Genomic DNA, 21,350 nt, shown 5'->3' on the forward strand with positions numbered 1-21,350 from the left:
ACAACCTGTGTACCACCTGTATGCATTTCACTAAGAGTGGGTTGGCAGGGACCAGGGAATACAGTGAAATTCCATGCAGAATAATTTACTAGAAGAGCCTTCCCTAGTGAAGAGAGGAGCTGATGATTGGCACTAGCAGTTTTGCTTAGGGACGTGGGGGAGGCTGTGCTTGCAGCAGCCTAGTGCAGAGACAAAGAGAGTTCTACTCACAAGCTTTCTTTTGTATTGGCAAAGTCGCTATAGCAAAGGGGGGAGGACAGGAGGGTACAGACAGGCTGTGTCGTCCCTTGGGATGGAGATTTGGCTCAGGAGTTAGGCAATGACCAGACCAACAGCTCAGGTGCTCTGTGTCAAGACTATGCCTTTGGCAAAGCAATGCCTACGTGAGGCTGGGGTTAGCTGAGGAGGGAGATTCCCCTAGGGACCACGTCCTTCGTATAGCAACAGCCCTTTCCAGTACAGCCCCAGTTCAAAGGAAATGCTCTGTGTGTATGGCTCTCCTTTAAACCTCTACGCTGGGGCTACACACCCTTTGAGAAGGCAGCAGCACCCCTGAGCAAGGTGTTCAGGGGTTCATCTTCCAGCTCCCAAGTCTCGACTGATGAGCAGCTCTCTGATGTTGCTGCAGAACAAATGCTTCCGTTACTGGCCGGACAAGAGCTGCACCAAGGAATACGGGCGCATCTGTGTGCGAAACGTGAGCGAGCGTGAGGCCCAGGGCTACTACCTTCGGGAGCTGGAGATCTTGCGGACCGACAGGGTGAGTCCTCTGGTGCTGCCCACCCGCTGTGCTGGAACCCCCAGGGAGGAGCTGTGGCTTTTCTCTTTGGTTTTTGTTGTGTTTTGTTTTGTTCTTTTTTTACTTAATGGCCCCACTGCTTAAGTTCTGGGCCACTTTGCCCCAACTTTGATAAAAAGAAAGGAAGGAGAAGCCCCCTTGTAGGAGGGTTTTCCTGACTAGGTGCTGGGTCTCTGCTTCCTGCAGGATAAGCGCCCGAGACTGGTGAAGCACTACCAGTATTTTAGCTGGCCAGACCACGGGGTGCCCAATGAACCAGGAGGGGTTCTCAGCTTTCTGGACCAAGTGAACCGGGCACAGCGAAGCATTCCAGACACGGGGCCGATCATAGTGCACTGCAGGTACAAACCAGTGGGCTGCCAGCAGGGTGCTCTAGTGGGGATGGGTAATAAAAATGTCTCCTCTTTTTTGTTACTGGGTCGTTACTGCAGCTGGGTCGTCATATGAGCTGATGGTGGGCGATCAGGATAGAAGGGTACACATGGGAAAATACAGCCCTCCTCCAGATCCTCACTGGTGATAGGCCAGGGCAGAGCGGGCCTGATCTGGAGCTGGTAGCTCTGGTGCAGCCTGCTAGACTCTGATCTCCTAAAGATTAGTATTTGGTTGGGCTTATCTTATAGCAGCCATGCCAAATCTGCCCAAGATGGAGCAGGCATGCAGATGAGTGTGGGAGCTGAGCTAACTAACTCTGAGGAGTGTTTCTTCCTGCAATTATTATTTTTATCTTTTCTCTTTCCAGTGCTGGAATAGGACGTACAGGCACCATCATAGTGATAGATATTCTGGTGGATATTATTCACAGGCAAGGTACGTCTCCCTGTCTCATGGGTTTCACCGTTTGCCTTGCTCTGACCAGTTATGGGATAACCCTGCTCTGATGCAGTGTGGTGCATGACCTCCAAGCAGTGGGTATATGACCTCCAAGCAGTGGGTTTGACTTGTCCAGGAAACAGTGGGCATAGGCTTAGCCTAGGGTGAGGAGGACTTGTGTACTGTGCCCAGTTCCCCGTTTCTCTGCGGGCCAAGAAATGGAGCTCTGTCGTAATGAAGTGTGAACCCTCTCCACGTGAGTGTGCACGTGGACGGCCCTCTAATAAGGGAGATACTTTAGCAACACAGCACAGGAGAGCCTTCTCGTTGGCATCAATAGATCCAGGATTTCAAGGTCTCCTGGAAAACCCTCTTTTACTGAGGGTGGGTTGGGGTAAACATATTCAGTAAGGGTGTAACTCCAGTAGCCCTTTCAGAAATAAGTCCCCCAAACTCTTCTGCGTAGAAGGGCTGTCACCCTTACCTGCAATTCTAGAGCTGTTTTGGAACTCTCCATGTTGTCTCTGGGTCTGGTCTGGGAGCCTTGAGGCAGGTGGACCCTCTGCAGCAATGGTTGTATCTATTTCATAAACCATGCACGGGTGGCAAGTCTGGATCTGTAGGAAGCTGCTGCAGAACAGCCCTAATTCCCCCTCCCCTTGCTCCATGCAACTCAGCCCTGCCTCAGCCGTTCTCAGTCCAAGGTGCTCTGGCAGGGGAAAAAAAAAGAAAATTAAAAAGCTTGCAGGCACAGGGATGCACCAAATCCTCTCACAGTTTTCCAGGGCTTTGCTGACCCTGTGTTCAGCAAGATACTGAAAGCTTTCAAAGTTTTCCTAAGGAAATCCCAGAATCCCAGGTGGGAAGGGACCTCAGGGATCATCTAGCCCAACCTTTCTGGGAAGAGCCCAGCCTAGACAAGATGGCCCAGCACCCTGTCCAGACGGCTCTTGAAGGTGTCCAACGTGGCCGAGTCAACCCCTTCCCTGGGGAGATTATTCCAGTGGTGACTGTCCTCACTGTGAAAAATGTCTCTCTGGTGTCCAACCGGAATCTCCCCAAGGGCAACTTGTGTCCATCCCCCTTGTCCTCTCCATGGGACTCCGTGTAAAAAGGGAAATAATTTTTTCAACCTAACTCCCACTCCCTAGACCTCATCTTCTTGCTCTTGATCAGGTTTGGACTGCGACATTGACATCCCCAAAACTATCCAGATGGTCCGCAGGCAGCGTTCGGGCATGGTGCAGACAGAGGCACAGTACAAGTTTGTTTACATGGCTGTTCAGCAGTACATTGAGGCTGAGCAGAAGAGGTTGGAAGAAGAACAGGTGAGTTCCATTCAGCTTGGTTGGAAAAGCAAGGGTAGAACTTGGCCCACACCAAACACCGCTTCCACTCCCACCTTCTCCCTGGAGCTCAAATACTGCCCTGGACACATGGAAATAAAGCCACAGCCACTGCTGCTCTGCTGGCATATGGGATCTTGTAAGGCTTTCTTCTGTATCTGCTTTGAGTGGGGCTTTATTGTCTTTGCTTTCTCTTTCAGAGGAATAAAAGGAAAGAGCGAGACTACTTGAATATCGGCCACTCTCCTATGGAAAAAGGCAGAGCCAAAGGGCAGCCCCCTTCACCACGGGCCCAGCCTGTGTAAGTTGAATGTCTCCGCCAGGGCTAAGAACTTCTGTGGCAGTAGCGAGGACAGCTTGAGCAAAGGCCCTGGTATTTATCCATTGCCAGCCTGCCTCTCCCGTACCTGAAACATGACCAGTTGCTGGCTATCGTACGGGAACGGCTAAAAATGAACAGGCGATCCCACCAGGCTGCCAGCAGTGGTGGTAGCAGCCCACCTTGCCTGTGTGCTACGCTTTTGGAAAGGAGAGGAGGAGGTAGATCCTAGCCTTCAGCAAGTAGTGCCCCATATCCTTGCCTCTGGAGAATGTCTCTGGAGAGTCAGCTGAACCGTGCTACTGCCACCAAGGGACTGTTACAGCAAAATCTGAAAGAAGATGAGAAGAGAGCAGAGGGAGGTAGACTCGCACCCATGTGGAAAGGGAGCATGTGCTAAGTAGCACGAGTTCCTTACATAAGCAGAGATAAAACACCCCAAATGATGTTTTTCCCTCTTGTCCCAAGTAATGGGATACCAGTGAGTGATGGAGAGGGGCTCTAAGTTGAAGGTGAGTGGGTAGGGACATATGTCAGTTATATAATATCAGAGATTTTGGGCACCTTGAATTGCAGTACTGGTTTTGAAAGAAAAGACGGCTAGGCAGGAGCAGAGGCGTGGGTGTTAAAGTGGAGGCAGGAATGCTGTTGCTGGGCTCATGCAGAATGAAAAACCCAACTGAAGAGGAGAGAGCAAAAGGAGATGTCACACCTTCTCTGGGTGTTTGGCAGCCGCCGGCGTGCTGGCGGCTCCTGCTGTGCCTGGCAGCACACCGTGCCCAGAGCTGCCTCTGCAGGAAGAGCCAGAGCCGGGCCCAGCAGCCGGGGCGCTCCGGGCCGGGGCTCGGGCGGCTGCCGCCCTGGGAGCCGGGAGAGGGCAGGAGGAGGCAGGGAAGGGGCTGCTTGGCTCCCGGGGCGCCGCGCAGGCAGAGCCGCTCTGGTCCGGCGGCGCGTTAGTCACTGCGAAGACCTCGCTAACGTGAAATCTGGATCCTTTGCTGGCATCGTGAACCTTCCAACTCCTGCTGGATCTGGCCAGTTGGGTTCTTCCCCTCTGGGACTCTAGAAATGTTTGTGTCCTGTTTAAAATGCCCAACCTTGAAACTGCAGCTCTGAATAAATGAGGGCGGGGAGGTCTGCACGGGACTGAGCCGAGCAAGGCGAGCTCTACGTGGCTGGTACTGTTGCCTCCAGAGAGGTCCCGTGAGTTCAGCTTTGGGTGTCAAACCTGCTTTAGAGGTTCTTGGATCTGGCCTTTGGAGCAGCCCTCTCCTTCCGTTAGTTTTTGGAAAATCCAGGGAAATTGGGTCTGTAGAGAAAGTAAAAGTAGGAAATACCAGGAACTGTATCCACTGATCCTGCAGAAACTTTGCATCCACGAAAGGCTATTGTGTGGAGGAAGGTTCAAGGCTCCACGCCCAAGCTGTATTTGAACCTAGGAGGGGTGGCCCAGCCACAGGGAGAGAAAACAGGGGCTGAGAACAGCGAGTAACCCGATGTCATCCTATCTACAAGGCTGGGGAGGGAAAAAGGGAGCTTGGTAGGGCCGTTACCCACCCCCCACTAGGCGCCTGCCTCTGGGAAAAGATGCAGAGCAGTGAGGCTGTTAATAACAAGCTTGGCTTTGTTTCTTGACAGGGTTGATGATGAGTCAGCTTCCGTCTACGAGAACCTTAACATCAAAAGCCCAAAGGTTTCAGGGATGAGCAACACAGGGCGATAAAAGAGCCGGAGGTGAGCTGTTTGGAGGCTGTACAGGTAGGAATGCTTCCCTGGATTAACTGAGAGTGTCACCACAGTCTGTTTACATTGCATTTGATCCAGCTGCTCTTCAGTTCAGCTTGTGCAGCTCTCTGTGGCTCTGCCCACGTCAGGGAAGGCAGCTATGCTTTGATGAAAGTTGACGGAGCCTAAAGATGTGGTCGTGGCCAGCAGCTGATGGGAGAACAGGGCGAAATGGGGGTAATGAGATCTCAGCAGGGAAGCACATTTATTACATTGCCAGTGAGGGGGGAGAGCTGCTTTTTGGACTGTTATGTCAGGTATCTGTCAGACTCGGAGAGCAAGACTGTGCTATGTGTGCAAACAAGTAGGAGAGGCTTCACACGCTGGGAGCCTCTCAGCTCTGTAACCTTATCAATGCGCTTTTCTCCCAGTTATAAACCACGCCACCCTTCTTCCTTCTTGTGTTGGAATGCAGGATTTACAGTGTTTACGTCCACCCTTTCCAAGTTCTGCAATTGCGGACAATTTTTTTTGCCCGTCTTGCCTTCCCCAAGCACCTTGGGTTCAGCGAGGAAGTAAGAAGCTGACTGTAAGAAGCAAGCAGAGTCTGCACCTAAGAACATGCCTTGACCTAACTTATTCACAAGAAGGATCTTCTCCCATTCTCCCCTGTATCAGTAGGTTGATATTTATGTAGAAGTGCCTCTGGACATTCATTAGGGCATCAAGGCTCAGTTTGTTTGGTTTTTTTTTTTTTAATTTAAGATTCTTATTTTTTACACACGAATTGTTAAAAGGAATGGAAATGACTATTTGCTTAGGAGCTTTCCCAGGGTTGCCCACTTAGGGCGTTTGTAAAATGTTAGTACACTTTAATGTTTTCATTAGGTCAATCATTTCTAAGCTAGAAGTGTTTTTAGACTAAATCCTGGAGTAACTCTGCTGCCTGTGAGGGTGAGAAATAGAGAGCACTGCCTGGCCCCAGGTATTTGCACCTCTGTTGATTCTTCTCACACTTCCTTTTGGCTGTACCAGTTCTAGATTTCTATGCAACCCTGCCAAAGCACACCGAGCAATCCCTGCTGCTGTAGTACAGCAGATGCGTGTATGCGTGTGCCTGAGAATCTGCTAGCTGCTCTGCACGTGGGTTTCATAGCAGAATTGAGAGGCAGAGGTGAGCATCTCCATCTTTGACTGCGTGGGTCTGAATGCTGAGCTAAGTGAAATCCCGCCTAGCCGATGGGTGCTGAAGAGTAGGAAAGCAGCTTTGACTGTGCGCTGTGCTTTTAGCCACACCTAGCGAATAACGGCCTCGGATACTAATCTGAGCTGAACCTTTTGAGCCGGGCCCCTCTAAGCTTGATGCAGCTCTGCCATTACCTTGCTGCATGACCTCTTTTCCCCCCCACCCCTCGCAACTACATGACAAGGTAAGCGTTATACCTGCTGAGTAGGGGTGTTGTAGGCGTGTTTGTGACTTGACCAGTGCCATGAAGGTGAGCGTGTCGCTGAGTGGAGTATCCCAGCTCTGTTGATAAGTCTTGACTTGTGACTACCAGTGCTTCCTGCTGTTCCAGCCCTAAGGCCTGCAAATAGTCCTGCCAAAGAACCCCTTCCTGCAGGATTCATCAGTGTCTGGAAGTGTGCTCTGTGGGGAGCCCTGGGTCTGAGGGCCGGTGCCTGAACCTCCGGAGCATGCGTGGGGCTGATGCTGAAGACCTCCTAGGGCTCTGGAGCTGGATGGACTTGCTGCACGGTTGGGGTATTAGTGCCTGGAGTGCCGGCTCCAAGTATTGAGCAGAAGGGGTTGGACAAAAGCACAATGACATACCTTGGCTGTATTTCCTGGCTGGTCTTTCTGGTCCCTTGTCACAGGGACAGGAGAACTGTTTATTTTTATTGCACTTTTAATAAATGTTGAATTCTCAAGCCTTTCTTTTTTTTTTTTTTTGCCCCCCTTTCTTTTTAAGAAGTTTGCTTTTTGGGAAAGTAGCTGACAGTTGGTGTGACAATGGGGCATCCTGAATGTCTCCCATCGCCAAATGCTACTGTTCAGGGCCCTGTTTTCACTTGCTTTGAATCTTCCTTTCAATTATGCATGAGCGAGAGGTTCAGCTGCGTGTTAGCTAAACCTTCAACCTTTGTTTCCAAGTACATGGTGAGAAGGGGAAGTGCAAAGGGACAGCCCCCACAAGGATGCTGTGACAGACCGCTAGGAACAGTTGGAACTGTGCGGATATCTCTGTGGCCTGTTTGCCACCGTAACGATAGATTTTATGAGGCTGAAAATGTTATTTCCCTCTCCCCTGCCCTTAGGTGTCATCAGTGGGAGTTGAATGGTAACAAAGACATAATGACAAAGCACTTCATCTCTACTAGTGTCTGTTTTCTGGGCTTAGTCTCAAATTGCACCTCGGGTAAAACGGAGGTGCCTTCTCTGCCTTAAGTCCAGGTGAGCCACTTTTTCCAAGAACACACTTAAATCGGTGCTGTGAAGATATCCTTTCAGTGGCAAGCACGGGGGAACGGACAGGATGATACAAGTGAGAATCCCTGTCAAGCCCAATGACTTTGGCAGAAGTTGCTACAGTGCCTGGAGTAATTTCTGCAGACGTGTGGCTGGCGCAGATAATACCAGCCTGCAGCTGAACAACAAAGGTGGCGCAGGTACAGCACACGCAGCAGCTTTCCACAGAAAGTTTTGCATAGCAACAGACTTGAGTTACTTCTGCTGTTGCTTCAGCCTTCTCTCTTTCAAATTACACTTTCTGGAAAGGGAGACTGGGAGCATCTTTCGTCCTGCTGGGAAGAAGCAAAAGATGAGCTTTGCAGCTTCTCGTTTTTCAGGTCAAATCAGGTATTCGGAGAGGGAAGTCACACCTGGGACAACACCGCTTAGATGGTTGTAAGGACGAATTTACAGGACAAAGCTGTCCACACGTGCAGGACTGTACAACACTGGGGCAGCTGATGCATGGGCCAGAGTACAGACGTGCCACGTGCTGCGTAACTACCACGATCTGGGAATGCAGCTGGACTCGGGACCGCTAAGTGAACACCTCCAGCTGCAAGTAAGAAGGGAAATGTGGAGTAATGGTTACAAATTGACACCTTGCATTGTATAAAACATAATTTAATACATACACATATCATACTTGCATACAATACTGTCTTACATCCATGTGTTTGAATAGAAAACATTTAATTGTAAGCCATCTTCATCATGAAGACTTTTGTGAATCACTGTCAGAAGATCACTGCATTAAATAAAAATATAGTGTAAGCAACTGGCCTGTGTCTTAATACTGACACATTTTAAGATTAGGAGGGTAAAGCTGTCAAAGGGTGGAATTTACATCATTTTGGCAACCGTTTGCCTGTGAGAAGTAGGAAGGAAGTTCGCTGACGAAATAACTTGACGCCGCTGTGTCAGGGTGCCTAACAGAACTCACCCCGCGTAACAATCGCTTTCCAGGTAGGGATGAGTGATTTCTAAGCATGATCTTAGGAAAAACGAGTAGAAGGGCTACTCTGGTCTGTTCAAAAGCTCATCAGGCTGGTAACACAGCTCAGGTGAGTAGCAGTGGTAGATTCACCGTTTGTCAGCAGGAGGCAGCATTTACACCTCCAACATCGAATAACAACAGAAATGTTTCAAGCGTGTGGAATACGGATAATTTTCGTCTGCCTATATGGCTTTGACATGTCTTTACCCTCCCAATCCCAGCTCCTCTGAGGAATAATCATGTAGATCCTTCAGTTTGCAAAAATAGCCCTTTATTCCCTAAGGGAGTTCGAGGAACTGCGCCCACGGTCATCTGGTGCCAAGGCGGCACACGTCCGTGTGCCACTCGAGGCAACCAGTCCTGGGAACCTGTCTGCTGCTTTCAAAGCTCTGGTTTCCATGGGGAGTTTGGCAGCAGGATGCCGAGCCGGCTCCTTGGAGCATTTCTGGGCTGGAGACAGCTTGGCAGGCGAGTGTGTAGCGGAGCTCCTGGAGGCGGGTGCGTGTGTTCAAGCGCAGGCACCGGAGGAGTGTGGGGAGCGGGCCAGGGGCTCTGCCAGCAAACCAGGGAGTGCCGTCAGCGCAGGAGGCCCTATTCCTCCCCCCCGACGTGCCGTGGGGAGGGGGCCGACGGCCTCGCGCGGGGGGGCGAGGGGCTGCCTCGCTGCTACTGGAAAGGGAGTTGTGTCACAGGTGTTGCCGCTGTGGTGTGTTTCGGGGGAAGATACTCGGGCCTGCTCATCGCAACGGTCCTTGTGAAGCAGCGGAGGTTCCCCGTCTTCAGGGCACACTGGACTGGCCACAGAATGATGCAGAACAGGATGATGATCAACGCAGAGAGGAGGACTATGCGTTTCCAGTCATCGCACATGTCACAGCGGGACAGCCGCCCAGCTAACCCCGCCGGGGGCGCCTCCGGGCTTTCTGGCTTGCTCATGGCGACGTCGATGGAGATGCACGAGTCGGGATTCTCAGGGTCATCAGATGGCTGACGGCAGCAAAGCTTGGTCCCTTCCATCCAGAGCACCTTTTCCTGCTGGAGTTCAGGAGGCAGCGTGGCAAGGAGCTCCTTGCTGGTCTCGAGTGCTGGGGCACCTTCCAGAGGGATACTGGTCAGCTGCCTGCAGAAGGGGCAGGGGAGCTGGTCCTCTGGTTGGTTTGGGGGCAGCCCTGTGCTCAGGCGGGCCACACACTCCAGGCAGAAAACGTGGGAGCACTGGAGCAGCTTGGGTGTCTTGAAGGTGTTGTCATAGGTGTTGAAGCAAATGGAACACTCAACAGGGGAGGCTGGCTTCGGAGATGTTGGGTTCGGAGAGCCTGGCTTGTCGGTCGGGGACCTCGCCTTCCTCTTGCCATCTCCTGGGGAGGTGACAACGATGGGGCTGATGGGGATGGGGATTTCACTTGGAGATGCAGGGACTGGGCTGGTGGGAGAGTCTGGCGTGTTTGAGTGCCACAGCTGCGTGAAGCACGACATGATGGAGCCCGGGGAAATAAATAGAGCCCTGGGAGACTCTAGAAGAGAAGAAAACCACAGCCCTCATTTTAAACAATGTGAAGACACCCATCACCAGACCTATGTTTAACCCCTTAAAAGGAACAAAGAGCAAGTTCATGACTTCCACTGCATCCTGCGCCTGGAATAGATCCCTGCTAGAGGTGAGAATGACCCAGGTAGCCTGTTCGAAGCTGCGTACCAAAGGTGAAGTTAAACATCCTGCCAAGAAGCAAGCAACCAGCAGAGATTCGCCATCCAGCCAAAGCCTTTTCACCAGAACCACCATGGCGTTACAGATGGGTGCAGCCTTTTCCCCATACATGCCTCCCTCTGGGCAGAAAAAAAACACACCAAAAACCTACCCCAGCTGGTGCTCCCCGACACCTGAGCAGGGAGGAGAGCAGAAGACTCCATGAGGTCAAGTAGGGACCTTGCTATGGCAGTCTATTAGTCTGGGAGGCACTCAGATATTATGGTGGCAGCATGAGCAAGGCCTAAGAGACAGATAACACTATTCAGTTGTGGAGGTAGCAGAGGGGTGAATCTCTTCTCTTCGGTGTGCTCAGAGCTGTGTGCCTCGAAGCATGGTTCTGCATGCTGCCTAGCAGGCAAGCGAGGCACCACCCAGCGCTGCTGCCTGGTTTTGTCTATCCACAGTGGGCTCTGAACTCCCCCATGTCCCAGGAGAACCCAAGTGAGGTGAGGAAACTCTGTTATCTTGCAAAGTTTTTTCCATCCTCAGCCCCAAGCAGCACAAGAAGCAGCTCTGTCTTGTCACCATGACACAGCAAGAAAAGCAACGTTGGAGGAAATGGCCTTGGTGGCAGAGCAAAGGGAATTCACCACTGTTTCCTTGTTGTCTTGGTTTGCCTAGAGAGACACGGTTCTCCCCTGTGCCCTGCCCTGGAGGAGCGCCAGCACGGTCCAAGCCTTGCCGTGTGCTGCCATGTGCTCGCTGCTTTGTTGTGGTGTGCAAGCAGGAGCCTGGAGTTCAATGGCTAGTATGCCAGTTCTAGCAAATTGGTTTACAACTTACTCCAGCCTTTTCAGCGCCCTAAGCATTACCCTGCCTTCCAGTTATCCCAGGCCTTGCATACATGCTGATATTCAGGCTTTTCAGCCGACTTTTCAGCTATCAAGCACTTTTACCTGAAAGCAAGCGTTTAGCTGGAGGAAGTTCCCAGCGACAGCCCTGATGCTGTATGCCTGGGGAACATTTTTTTAGGCTGTGTCACTGAACTAGCTAGGCTTGATTCTTTGTGTTGGGAGATTTACTGATGACAAGCCAGAAATGTTCAGATTGCTGCTGTAATTATAGGTCTCCAGTCAATCCAGCAATGGCTCACCAGCATGGGCTAGAGCCTCCACGTCTCAGCATAAAAGGCTAGTTTAAGGTATCAGAAAGACTATGTATTCCTTACATTGCACAGAAAAAGTCTCCATTGTTTAAGAATGAAGTATTCTCCCCTCTCCCATCACAGCCAGCATTGCCAGAGCTGAAACCAACTTTAAGAACCTTCCTTCCTTTTCTTCTCTTATTCTAAATGAAGACATTTTTGTGAAGCCTCTCCTCAAGCTGAATTTTCAGCCCCAGACTACCTGCACTTTTCAGCAAGTTGTAATGTTTTTTTAATGTGTGTTTTGTTTTTTTTTTTTTCTGGCTACAGATCACCATGCATGTTTTCTCACAATCTGGCAGATGCTGATGAACTACAAATCCAAGCCCAAGCTGGCACAGAGATGAGGGAAACCCCTGCTTTGGTTTGGTTTGGGTTTTTTTTTAACTAAATCTTCTGTTTTGCAGAACTCCATCCCCTCCGCCCAGTTCTTTGCCATCCCTCAGCTCGGGGTGTTTGTCAGACACTACGAGCAGCAAAACCAGTAGCAGAAGGTAACCTCTAAAAGAGAGAGCCTTTGCTTACACAAACTGTAATTTCATAACCTATGTGAAAAGCTATTCTATTGGGGTTTTCACTAGTTTGTAACGTGACAGCTGTAGCAACAGCAGTATCTTGATAGTAAACTCGAGGAATTTTATTGACAACAGTTGCTTTTAAATGACGATATGAGCTTTTGCCCACATTTTCCCTTTGCTAAAGATGTGACGCTCTAGTCGCTTGTTAGTATTAATAAATTTAGAGGCTACTTATTTTGAATCAACATCTTGGTGTTATGCAGCACCTCGATCAGACATGGTGCACGTAGTTGACTTAAACTGGGAAGATGTGAAGAGCAGGGCACGGAGCTGAGGCATGGGAAGGACAGTTTTAATTCATACGCTGCCACACGGGACAGGCCAGCCCCTGCCTGCTTCTTGCGTCTTTCGGCGTGTTGCCATAGTGCTGATGCTCATAAAGTTAAACTGGGTTTGGGCAGCAGCTAAAGCAGGGTCCAGGATTTCTCCCGGGCACTGCTGCTGTACTACTAAATGAGAGCCAGTCACTACAGCTGCAGAGTCCCAGTGAAGACATGCAGTGGAAAATCTCGACAGAATTAGTTAGGGTTTGGGGGTTTTGTTTGTTTTTCTGTTGGCTTTTATTTTTCCATTACACAATCATATGACTTTTTTTTAAACACAAGACAATATCTTCAATTGTTCAGACCTCCGTGGCCACACCGCATTGCCTCAGACCCTGCTGCAGCCGTTTACCTCGCTTTCCCAGCTATTTACCTGGGCTTTCTGGAAACTTTGGGAACATCACAAATAACTAAACCATTCAGGAGAGACACGTAAACTCAGATTTAAAACGAAGCAGTTAAGTTTTTAAAAACTAAGTAAAAGTAGTTCGGTACTTTTTACTTCTCAACAAGTTCTAGAAATGTTTTTTTCCGCGCCATAAAACCAGACAAAAGAGAACATGCAGTTAAGGTAGTGGCCAACACTGTGCTGTAATATGATTCCCTAAGGTACCTTTAACTCAGAGCAACGGAATACACAGCAAGTTAAGAGGTGTACAGCAGATTAAAGTCTATAAATACCTGTTCGGAGTGCTGGTTAGAGGGAGAAAAGCATGTTCTGGGCTCTTGATTTCTACCCCTGAAAGGTCTTCTCTCCAGAGGATAGTCTTAGGCTCAGGGTCTTTTGTATTTATAAGCCGCCTTCTGGTATTTGAGCTCCCCGGTAGCTTCCTGAGTTGCCTCCAAGCACGGTGGGTCCGGCAAGACAAGTAACCTCTAACAGCTCCCCGCACACAAGTGGCCCTGCCACTGTAATTCAAGTATCTTTTATACCTTCCTGTCTGGAGGTGACTTACCTGCTCCACCTGCCCTTCCCCATCACCACTGAATCACTCCGTTGGCTGCGAGCGCGCTCCCGCTCCGGCCGGTTTCTATGACAAACAGGGCAGGCTGGAATGCTCCTGATAAGGGGCAGCGCTGCCGAGGACACCCGCCTGTGGCTGCCCTGGGAGGCGACGGGAGAAGCGTTTATTTCTTCATCCTCTCTGGGCTGGGGAAGGCCGCCTGCTTTCTGGTAAATTCTCACGCTTCTCCAACTGGCTTTGAGGGATTTTTTTAATTCACGCTTCAAAATCTGGTCCGGGTTGTGCCGATGCACCGGCCACATTTTCGCAGGGCAGCGAATCTTCTGAAAGCAAATTTCAGGACACCTAAAAATGACAGTGATTGTTCTCTTGTTTCTTCAGGAAGGACAAATAATTTGAAAGTGCCTTAGGTTAACAGCAGAAACAAGATTCTGACAGTCAAATTTCTTGTGATTAGTTAAGGAAAAAATCATTGCAATAGAAAAATCCAGTATAAGTTTGAGAGCCTGAAAGCTGTTTATAAATTAAGTGAACCACTCTATATAATCACACGTCTGCTTCAGGCTCTATACAATTATTCAAAATAATACTGTATGGATTGTCACAGAGAAGGAATTTCATTCTTTGTGGCTTTTGGTAGTAATTGACGTAGAGAAATATTATTCGACCTGCCAACCTTTCGTGGTTCAGAGGACATCAGCCCGTGACCCAGAAAACAGAGCCAACAAACTTGCACTCACATGCAGATAAGGAAACAAGCGAGGGGGGTGGAGGGGGAAGTAACAGATGGACATTCAAAATTTAATCTAGCTCTTATTTGTTGCAAGCACAACTTTTCTTTCTTCAGCTTCTCAAAAAAAAAAACCAGAACCCAAACCCACCACAAGATGGTCTGTGGAGTTGTTTTTTTTTTGGGATGGTATCATGAAGTCCCTTCTCAAAAACAGGTTGAGAAATTTCACTCTAAAAATGTATGGAACTGTGTTCATCTCTTGGGACAGAGAAGTGTCTGAATCTTAGAGACTTCAGTGACAGGCAGATACAACTCGCTTGGGCTTCCACGGTCCTCTACTTCAGGTCACACTGTTCAGTCCTAGTGAGCTGAAATCCAAAAGGAGGCTTTTAAGAATAAGAGAAGCACGTTGAAATCAATGTTTTAAATCAGTTTTAGGATTAAAGCTAGGGTTACCTGATCCTTCCACAGCTGGGAGGATCTGGTCTGGAGCAGCGTGGATTCACGATGAGCTCCATGAGGGACTGGAAGACAAATACCTCAATGGAGAATGCAAGTTAAGACTAAACTTTCCCGGATCTGCATCTCAATGGTATATACACTCCACTCCCTCAGCGGAGTGCTCATATACCTTAGGAATAACAATCCGTACACTAGGCTGAGCACACAATACCAGCATGGTGCACCCCCCACAACCCCCCCCTCATCTATTTATGTTGCTGTTCAGGGATGAGTGAGGCTGGGAGCGAGCACTGTCCACAGCTGACAAAGCAGGATGTTTGATGAATGGATGTAAATCAGATTTTTTAAAGTCTTGCTCACTTAGTCACTCGCATAAGCGCGTTGGTAAACTGGGCTCAAAATTAACAACGTTCTAGTAACATACCGGGGTACGTTACATTTGGTAACACGCTGAGGAACAGCAGTCCTTGCTCTGGGTCCAGCTGAGACCCTCTCCCCCCGTAGTCGGTGGAGCAACACTGATCCACTGCTTGATCACGCTCTAAAGACAGACACAGGCACACTTTAAGCCCTTCAGCCACTGACAAGACCAGGGTTGCTGAACTGCCGCGTGAGCAGAGCTTCGGAGTTTCAGAGAACTGCCCCTTCAGAGTTTCAGTGTTTCTGAGGCTGGTTTCCCATCAGCCTCAACGTGGTGGCTGTGAGGAACCGGTTGAGTCCAACCCAGAAGCTGAGAGCCTGGGGCAAACTGGGCCACCCCACACATGCCCGCGCACTCCTCCCTCTGCAGGGATACGCCGGGTAGGCAAGGCACCGAGCGTGCCGAGACCTAGCCCAATACCGGGGTGACGGCCAGGGCTCGGCTTCCAAAAGGGAGTGGGAGGCTTGTTGTTATTTTTGTCATCTGCTTGGAGGACTAGACTGAGCATGTCAGGAGCTGCAGCTGGTCTCGGGTGGATCCCAGAGGACTGGGAGCAATTGGCCGTGGGAGCGTATACTTTCATGTTTGCATTTAAAGGAACAGTGGTACTAAGCAAACAGTTACTCGATTAATACTGTTATTCCCTTGACCTTGCATTACACATGGACACCTCAGGTGCTTCTCAAAGGTATTCGCTGTGTACAGGTGTAGGGGTGTGCAAACAGCAGTCTGAAAATAATTGTTCTAAATTGATTTGTGCTAAACCAGGCAAGAATGAAGATGATGTGACTGGAACGCTGGGATGAGATGTAGGAGGTACCTTGAGCAAAACAGTTTCCATGGACTTCTGTGGTTATATATTCAATATATATTTATATACCTAAATAAATATTTAGATAAATGAAATAAAATTAAGAAAATTAATTATAAGCCTTCCTTTTTGGTCATAGTCTCTGTCTGGATTGTGTATTTAGATGGGAACCCAGGAGGGATGAGTGTTGCCTAGTACATAGGGCTGGTCACAATGTCTCCAGCCAGAGATCTAATGCAGGATCCCACCTGCAGCAAATAACTGTGATTGGAACACAGAGGCTTTCAGCTGTTGGACCCTTCCCACCATCACCTCTCCTTATTTTACCAGCATCAGTAACTGCTGCCATCTCCTCCAGGACTGTCGGTGAAGTGATGAGATCTTCTAAAGGGTATGTACTCTTTTCAGGGGGATTTAGAAGGGTTTATAATGAAAAATATTATTTCTAACAGCAACTGCCAACTGGTTGAGGACAGGACTATTTAAAAACTTGCAAGCCAGGCAACTTAGTGTGAAGAGAAGCAAAGTATACTGTAGAGTAATAAAACCAGACTGCTGATTAGAGCTTCAGGCTGTTTCCTTGTCTTGTCTCTGCCTCCACCACTGCCTAAGTATATAACTCCTTTCATTCTCTGTGTAGTTCATATCAGTAGACAAACTAAAGCCACCAAATAAAGATGGGTGGAAAAGAAGATCAAAATAAAAAACACCAAGCAGTGAGCAATAGGCTTCCTCTGATTTCTCTCTCCCTTCATCCAAGGCTAGCTAGTTTCTCATTATTATGTACCACACCTGGGGGTGCTGGTTTTGGGTATTGTCTGCAGCTCTGATTTGTTAGGCTACATCCTAAGGCTGTGTATAAAGCCTGCAAAGGTTTTAGAAGGTCTTTCATGCTGGGAGAAACCCAAGGGAACAGTTGCCACAGAAGCACAAAAGTGTTATGAGCCCAACTGCTTTGGACTTAGCCACTGCAGGGCAAAACTCCAACGTATGTAGGGTTATTCCTGCCAACAAAAGTTATGTCCGCTAGGTTTGCGGAGCTGCACCCTACTTTCAAGGATAAAAATAAGGGTATGTTTTAGGATGGATGTGCTGGTTTTAACTGGGTGAGAACAAGCCTGTCTAAATCAAACACCCTTGTGCAACATGGAATAGAAGTCTCTGCAGGGTTAAATGCTTAAAGCAGGTAGATACTACTTAGAGTATGTTTTCTATGGGCTCACGCGTTCGTGTGCTAGCTCCCAAGCTACCGAGACCCAGTGAACACCTACGCACGCACCCCCCCAGCTAGATCCAGCGCTTTTCCTGGCAAACAATTCTTTGGCCTCGAGCTAGTAGCACTTTTTGCTCCTACTTTTTGGTTCCTCAGAGTCAGAAGGCCTAATGCTCTGTGCAATTAATGCTCCAGGGTGGTAAACAGCACCATTAAGTGATGTTTCCCATGCTAACTCACGGAGCTCTCACATTGGTCTGGCTTCACGTGCAGCCAACTGCCTAACCAGGTGTTCGCCGTGAAGTCTTATCATTGTTGCAGTAGTTTGCACCTACGGCTAGACAGGGCTGTTTAAATTCCAAAGTATGTATTAGGTACTGGCAGGAAACAGCCTTGGTGAGTCATCAGATAAGCTAGACAGGCACTCACTGTGGGATACTTTTAATGTAATTACATTTTATCCTTCTCTAACTGTTTTTATCACACAATCTCAAGATACCTCACAGACACAGTGAACCGAGCCTTCCAATAACTGTGTTTATTGAGGACATTATCTCATTTTACAGCGGGAGAAGTTTTGTGGCGCATGGGAAGCCCCAGACAACATTGAGAAATACTGCTGTGACCTCTGCAAGCCACAACGCCTGGACAAGTTGTGGCCCTTAGCATGGCAGAGTGACTTGCCAGACCAGAGGGATAAGACTTAAAACAGGCAGTGGAGTGGGAAACACCACCAGAGTTGTGCGTTACCGATAAATGTCCACTAAGGTAGCTTGATACCGATTTAGAGAGAAACTGCTCCTGTTAGAGCCACAGATGGTGCCCCTCAGGTGGCTCCTGTCCTCTAAGTGATGCCTGTCTTTACTGACTAGGCCAAGCCTAAGTTCTGGGACCATCTGCCTCTGTAGTTGAATCTCATTCAAACCCTGGATCCACCTGGCACCTAACTTTGCACTGTTCTTCATTTCCTGTAGTCACCAAGAAAACACCATGATTAGATAATCATTACAAGGTGCAGGTGCAACATAGCAATTTTCCTGATACACTATAACTCAGGTGACTATTACTCTTCAGCAGCTTGAGGCTCTATGATTCAGCCACTCACAGCTAGATTCTCAAATAGCAAGAATAGCATCCGTTCCCTGGACATAAGGTCAGGTCTTTTCTTCTAGCCCATTATTTCTGAAGGAGTAAGTGACTTGGACCAATGGTTCAACTGTGGTCTATATATCATTAGTGATCCACGATACCATGCCTAGGAGACTGTTGGCTTTCCAAATGTCTATGGTGTTTCTCTAGTGGCTTGCAAGGAAAGTTTGATATCAACAATCATAAACAGTGGCTCAAAGGAAGAGTAAATTACATGAGAATAAAGGTCATTGGAAGTATTCAGTGAGTGTGGCAGCTCTTTCAGTTAAGAGGATACCCACGATGTGGCCTGTAAAAGGAGCGGGGCTGGTCGAAGGGTCATTAGATGTTCCCAAGAACTGCAGCATCAGCTCCTTTTGATGCTGTAAGTGGCTCAAGTGTACCTGGAGTTGGGATATAGAGCATGTAATGTGCATGGGAACCGAAGTAATTACTCTCCTGAAGCACAAATGGGTGCTCTTCCCATGGACCAAAGGTAGCTGTTGTTGCCTGCCCTAGAATACGTTATCCAGAGGCAGCTGCAGTCATAGCGTGTTGCTGATGAGGGAGACTATCAGCAGGACGAGAGGGGATGGCAGCAGAAGCAAGGCGAAGGGCTACGCTAACAAGCTCTCGCCAACATGTCGTTCATTGCTCTCATGATTGTCCCACAGAGGTCGTGTTCTGGCAGCGTTACTCACTTCCTGGCCCGGCGTGGTGACGTGACGAACCTGGGAACTGGCCTGTGATGTCAGAGCTGGCGGGTGAATGTTCGCAGGGACACCTTGCTTCTCCTCTCCAGGGACTTTTCCTTACGTAAGAAGCCACCTGCCCTCTGCTGGCTAAATTCTCCTCTTCTGCCCATGAACTGTGCTCAGCTCCGCTTGCATCTGTACAGTAGAACAGATGCCTCACCCCGCAGTGGGGGTTGTTTGCGCTCATCAGAGCACGTCCAGGCAGGAAGGGGGTGTTGGGATGCTGGTGCATCTGACCAGGGACACTTTCTGGTACACCAGACCTGAATTCCAGCCTGTGGCTCCCCATCAGGTCACTACAAAAAGGACCTGATGGTGGTGGTGATGAGGGACAGGCTTCTCTTTGGTGTCTGTGGTAAGTGCTCACAACCCGAGAGGTCTATACTGATCCTTTCAGGTTACCAATAGCACATTCTGAGTTGATCCCTTTTGCTTTCTTCACCCTGCAGGACTCCACCAACTTGAGAAGGATCAGATGACACACCTTCTCAGCTATTTCCAAAGCCACACATGACCCTAAGCTCTCCATTTCTCTGTCATGTTCTCCCCACCCCCAAGGATGAGCCAGCAGTCTTCCTCCTCTTATCCCCACAGATGTAATCCCACAGTCCCCAAGCATGACCTGAGAAACCAGTCGAAACCCTCTCCATAAAGATGAGCAAAGCAAGCAGAATGCCGGCCATGGAAACCTCGGTAGCTTCCAGCTGGGGGAAGGACACCATCACACCTTGGTCTCAGTGGCACTGTATTTCTCCCGCACTGAGCAAGCACAGGACTCCACCTACTGTCCCCTTCCCTGTCCTCTCCCAGAAGCTTAATTATCCCTGAGCCATATCACAGTCCTAAAACTTTGCACTAGGGAAGTGCTTTTTCTCTTTTTATTTTGATTTTTTTTTTTACTTCCCCTAAAGCCCCAGAGAGAAATTGTTCCTCTTTTGCCCTGTACCCACCAACATAGAATTGATGGGTGTGATGCATAAACTTACGACGTACCCTCGTAGCTGTCCTTTTTAAACTCTGATCATTTTATATCCCTATTTTCTAGACAGTGCCTATATTTGCTTTGTATTCCTTGAGCTTCTGGAGTATTGATAGAGTTGATCTTCAGACGGTGGTTGAATGCTTTCTCAAGTGTGACACTTCAGTTATGGCTGATGCATAATAGGTTTAGTTCTTGCAACTATATCTGCAGCTGGGTATTCATTTGTGTTACTAACACATACAGTTAATCATTCAACTGCTTAAGGGAGTCTAGGCCAATATCCCAGATGTGAGACTGGCTACAAGTACAGCAGGAAAAATGTCTTAGTGAGTTGTCCATGCTGAAGAGAGCAATTTATACTTCAATCCTAAAGAATGTGGTGGGACAAGTATGCAAAACACATCCTCATATGAATTTGTAAATACATTAGTAGATGCAGAGATGTAAACTGAGTCCCAGTAAGATAAGGCAAAGTGAAAAGCAGTCAGTATTGGCACAAGGGTAAAATGTCCTCCTAGCTCATCAGATAATTTATCACCGTTACCCTTATATGGAGATATAAAAAGAACATAAGGATGTTCTCTGTGCCTTCCTAAAAGTTTAATTTATAACTTCATCCCTCGGTCTGGTTCTGTCCCCAAACACTTTCTGACATATGGATCTGAGCTGGAGAGACACTCTCATGCTCGGCGTTCCAGCAAGAGATACCATTTCAGTTAATGATTCAAAGGGAAAGAGCAATAGTGAGTGATGTCCTTTTAATATATTTCTTCTATTCTCCATATACATATTTATTATGCTATTTTTAGCGAAGTAGGACACTAGAGCCCTTTGCAGCTCTCGCCTCAGGCTCCAAGTCGCTTCAGGGACCGGTAGAGTCAGAAAAGCTGGTGTTTCGTAAGTGTATGACTAGAGAGAGCAAAACCAGGAGATAACTCACCAGATCCTCAGCAGATACAGTGGGTTTTACACTGGGCCGCTCCGGAGTTCCCCAGTGCCTCACAACCGCTGAGGATCCAGGGTTTAGAGGATTAATGAGACGGGCATTGAGCAGCCTCGGTGCCTCCTGGGGCAGCTCTCTTGCTTTCGGTGCGCGTCCACACGCATGCATACAGCCGCACAGATAAATGCGGCTCTCGTTCTGGTTACATCATCCTACTGTGATCTTTGTACACCACCTGCTCTAAATTATATGCCCTGTGTCCTTTGCTCAGCGCTTCGCACAGTGCAGAGCGCCGGCGCCTTTCAGTGCTAGCAAAACAACAATATTCCAGTGGAATTGCTGGGCAGGAGCCCTGTCCGGGCAGGGCTGCCTCTTCCAGCATAGCGGAAGTAGGAAGTTGGAAAAGGGTTGTGGGATTTGGCTCCCTACAAATAATGAAAAGGCAGAATCCCTTATGCATGTGGTAAAACACAGAGGAACATCACAGTATTTGTATTCACAGCGCAAACCGTTTTCCATCTGTTAATACAGATACTAACGCTACTTTACATATAAAATACAAATGTTTGTGTTGGTTTTTTTTTCACGCTCACTTCCTTCAGGCCTAATCCTTCGAGCCTAAACAACAACGACT

At 48.6% G+C, this 21,350-nt stretch overlaps 2 protein-coding genes and 1 long non-coding RNA gene across 10 annotated transcripts in view; 1 reads left to right on the forward strand and 2 right to left on the reverse strand.

Annotated features, from left to right (window-relative positions):
- The window catches only part of LOC142066635 (tyrosine-protein phosphatase non-receptor type 11-like), a 60,128-nt gene extending 53,197 nt beyond the window's left edge, over positions 1-6,931 (forward strand). For 3 of the 6 annotated variants that reach the window (XM_075114371.1, XM_075114374.1, XM_075114373.1), the window contains 7 exons: positions 629-760; positions 986-1,140; positions 1,542-1,609; positions 2,789-2,940; positions 3,159-3,259; positions 4,916-5,035; positions 5,478-6,931. In XM_075114371.1, the coding sequence (XP_074970472.1) occupies positions 629-760; positions 986-1,140; positions 1,542-1,609; positions 2,789-2,940; positions 3,159-3,259; positions 4,916-5,000 (693 nt within the window). In that variant the 3' untranslated portion in view covers positions 5,001-5,035; positions 5,478-6,931. The remainder of the gene's footprint in view (positions 1-628; positions 761-985; positions 1,141-1,541; positions 1,610-2,788; positions 2,941-3,158; positions 3,260-4,915; positions 5,036-5,477) is intronic. The other 3 variants (XM_075114372.1, XM_075114376.1, XM_075114375.1) reach the window with 1 other exon arrangement.
- A 1,188-nt stretch (positions 6,932-8,119) lies between these two features.
- On the reverse strand, positions 8,120-13,405 carry RNF223 (ring finger protein 223). 3 transcript variants are annotated; one of them, XM_075114377.1, is made up of 3 exons: positions 12,985-13,203; positions 10,368-10,499; positions 8,120-10,022 (listed from the first exon to the last, which is right to left on the reverse strand). In XM_075114377.1, the coding sequence occupies exons 2-3, from the start codon at positions 10,417-10,419 to the stop codon at positions 9,175-9,177; spliced, it is 900 nt and encodes a 299-aa protein (XP_074970478.1). In that variant the 5' UTR covers positions 10,420-10,499; positions 12,985-13,203; the 3' UTR covers positions 8,120-9,174. The 3 variants fall into 3 exon arrangements, with proteins under 3 accessions (XP_074970478.1, XP_074970479.1, XP_074970480.1); XM_075114378.1 differs by lacking the exons at positions 10,368-10,499; positions 12,985-13,203 and adding an exon at positions 13,260-13,405; XM_075114379.1 differs by lacking the exon at positions 10,368-10,499 and having other exon boundaries at positions 12,985-13,206.
- Positions 13,406-14,061: 656 nt separating this feature from the next.
- LOC142066638 (uncharacterized) lies at positions 14,062-20,801 on the reverse strand. Its single transcript, XR_012663753.1, has 3 exons — positions 20,714-20,801; positions 14,458-14,525; positions 14,062-14,369 (listed from the first exon to the last, which is right to left on the reverse strand). It is a non-coding gene; the product is annotated as an uncharacterized LOC142066638 (long non-coding RNA).
- Between the last annotated feature and the right edge of the window lie 549 nt (positions 20,802-21,350).

Source organism: Phalacrocorax aristotelis, chromosome 19, assembly GCF_949628215.1.
Source record: "Phalacrocorax aristotelis chromosome 19, bGulAri2.1, whole genome shotgun sequence".
In the NCBI taxonomy this organism is placed as follows: Eukaryota; Metazoa; Chordata; class Aves; order Suliformes; family Phalacrocoracidae; genus Phalacrocorax; species Phalacrocorax aristotelis.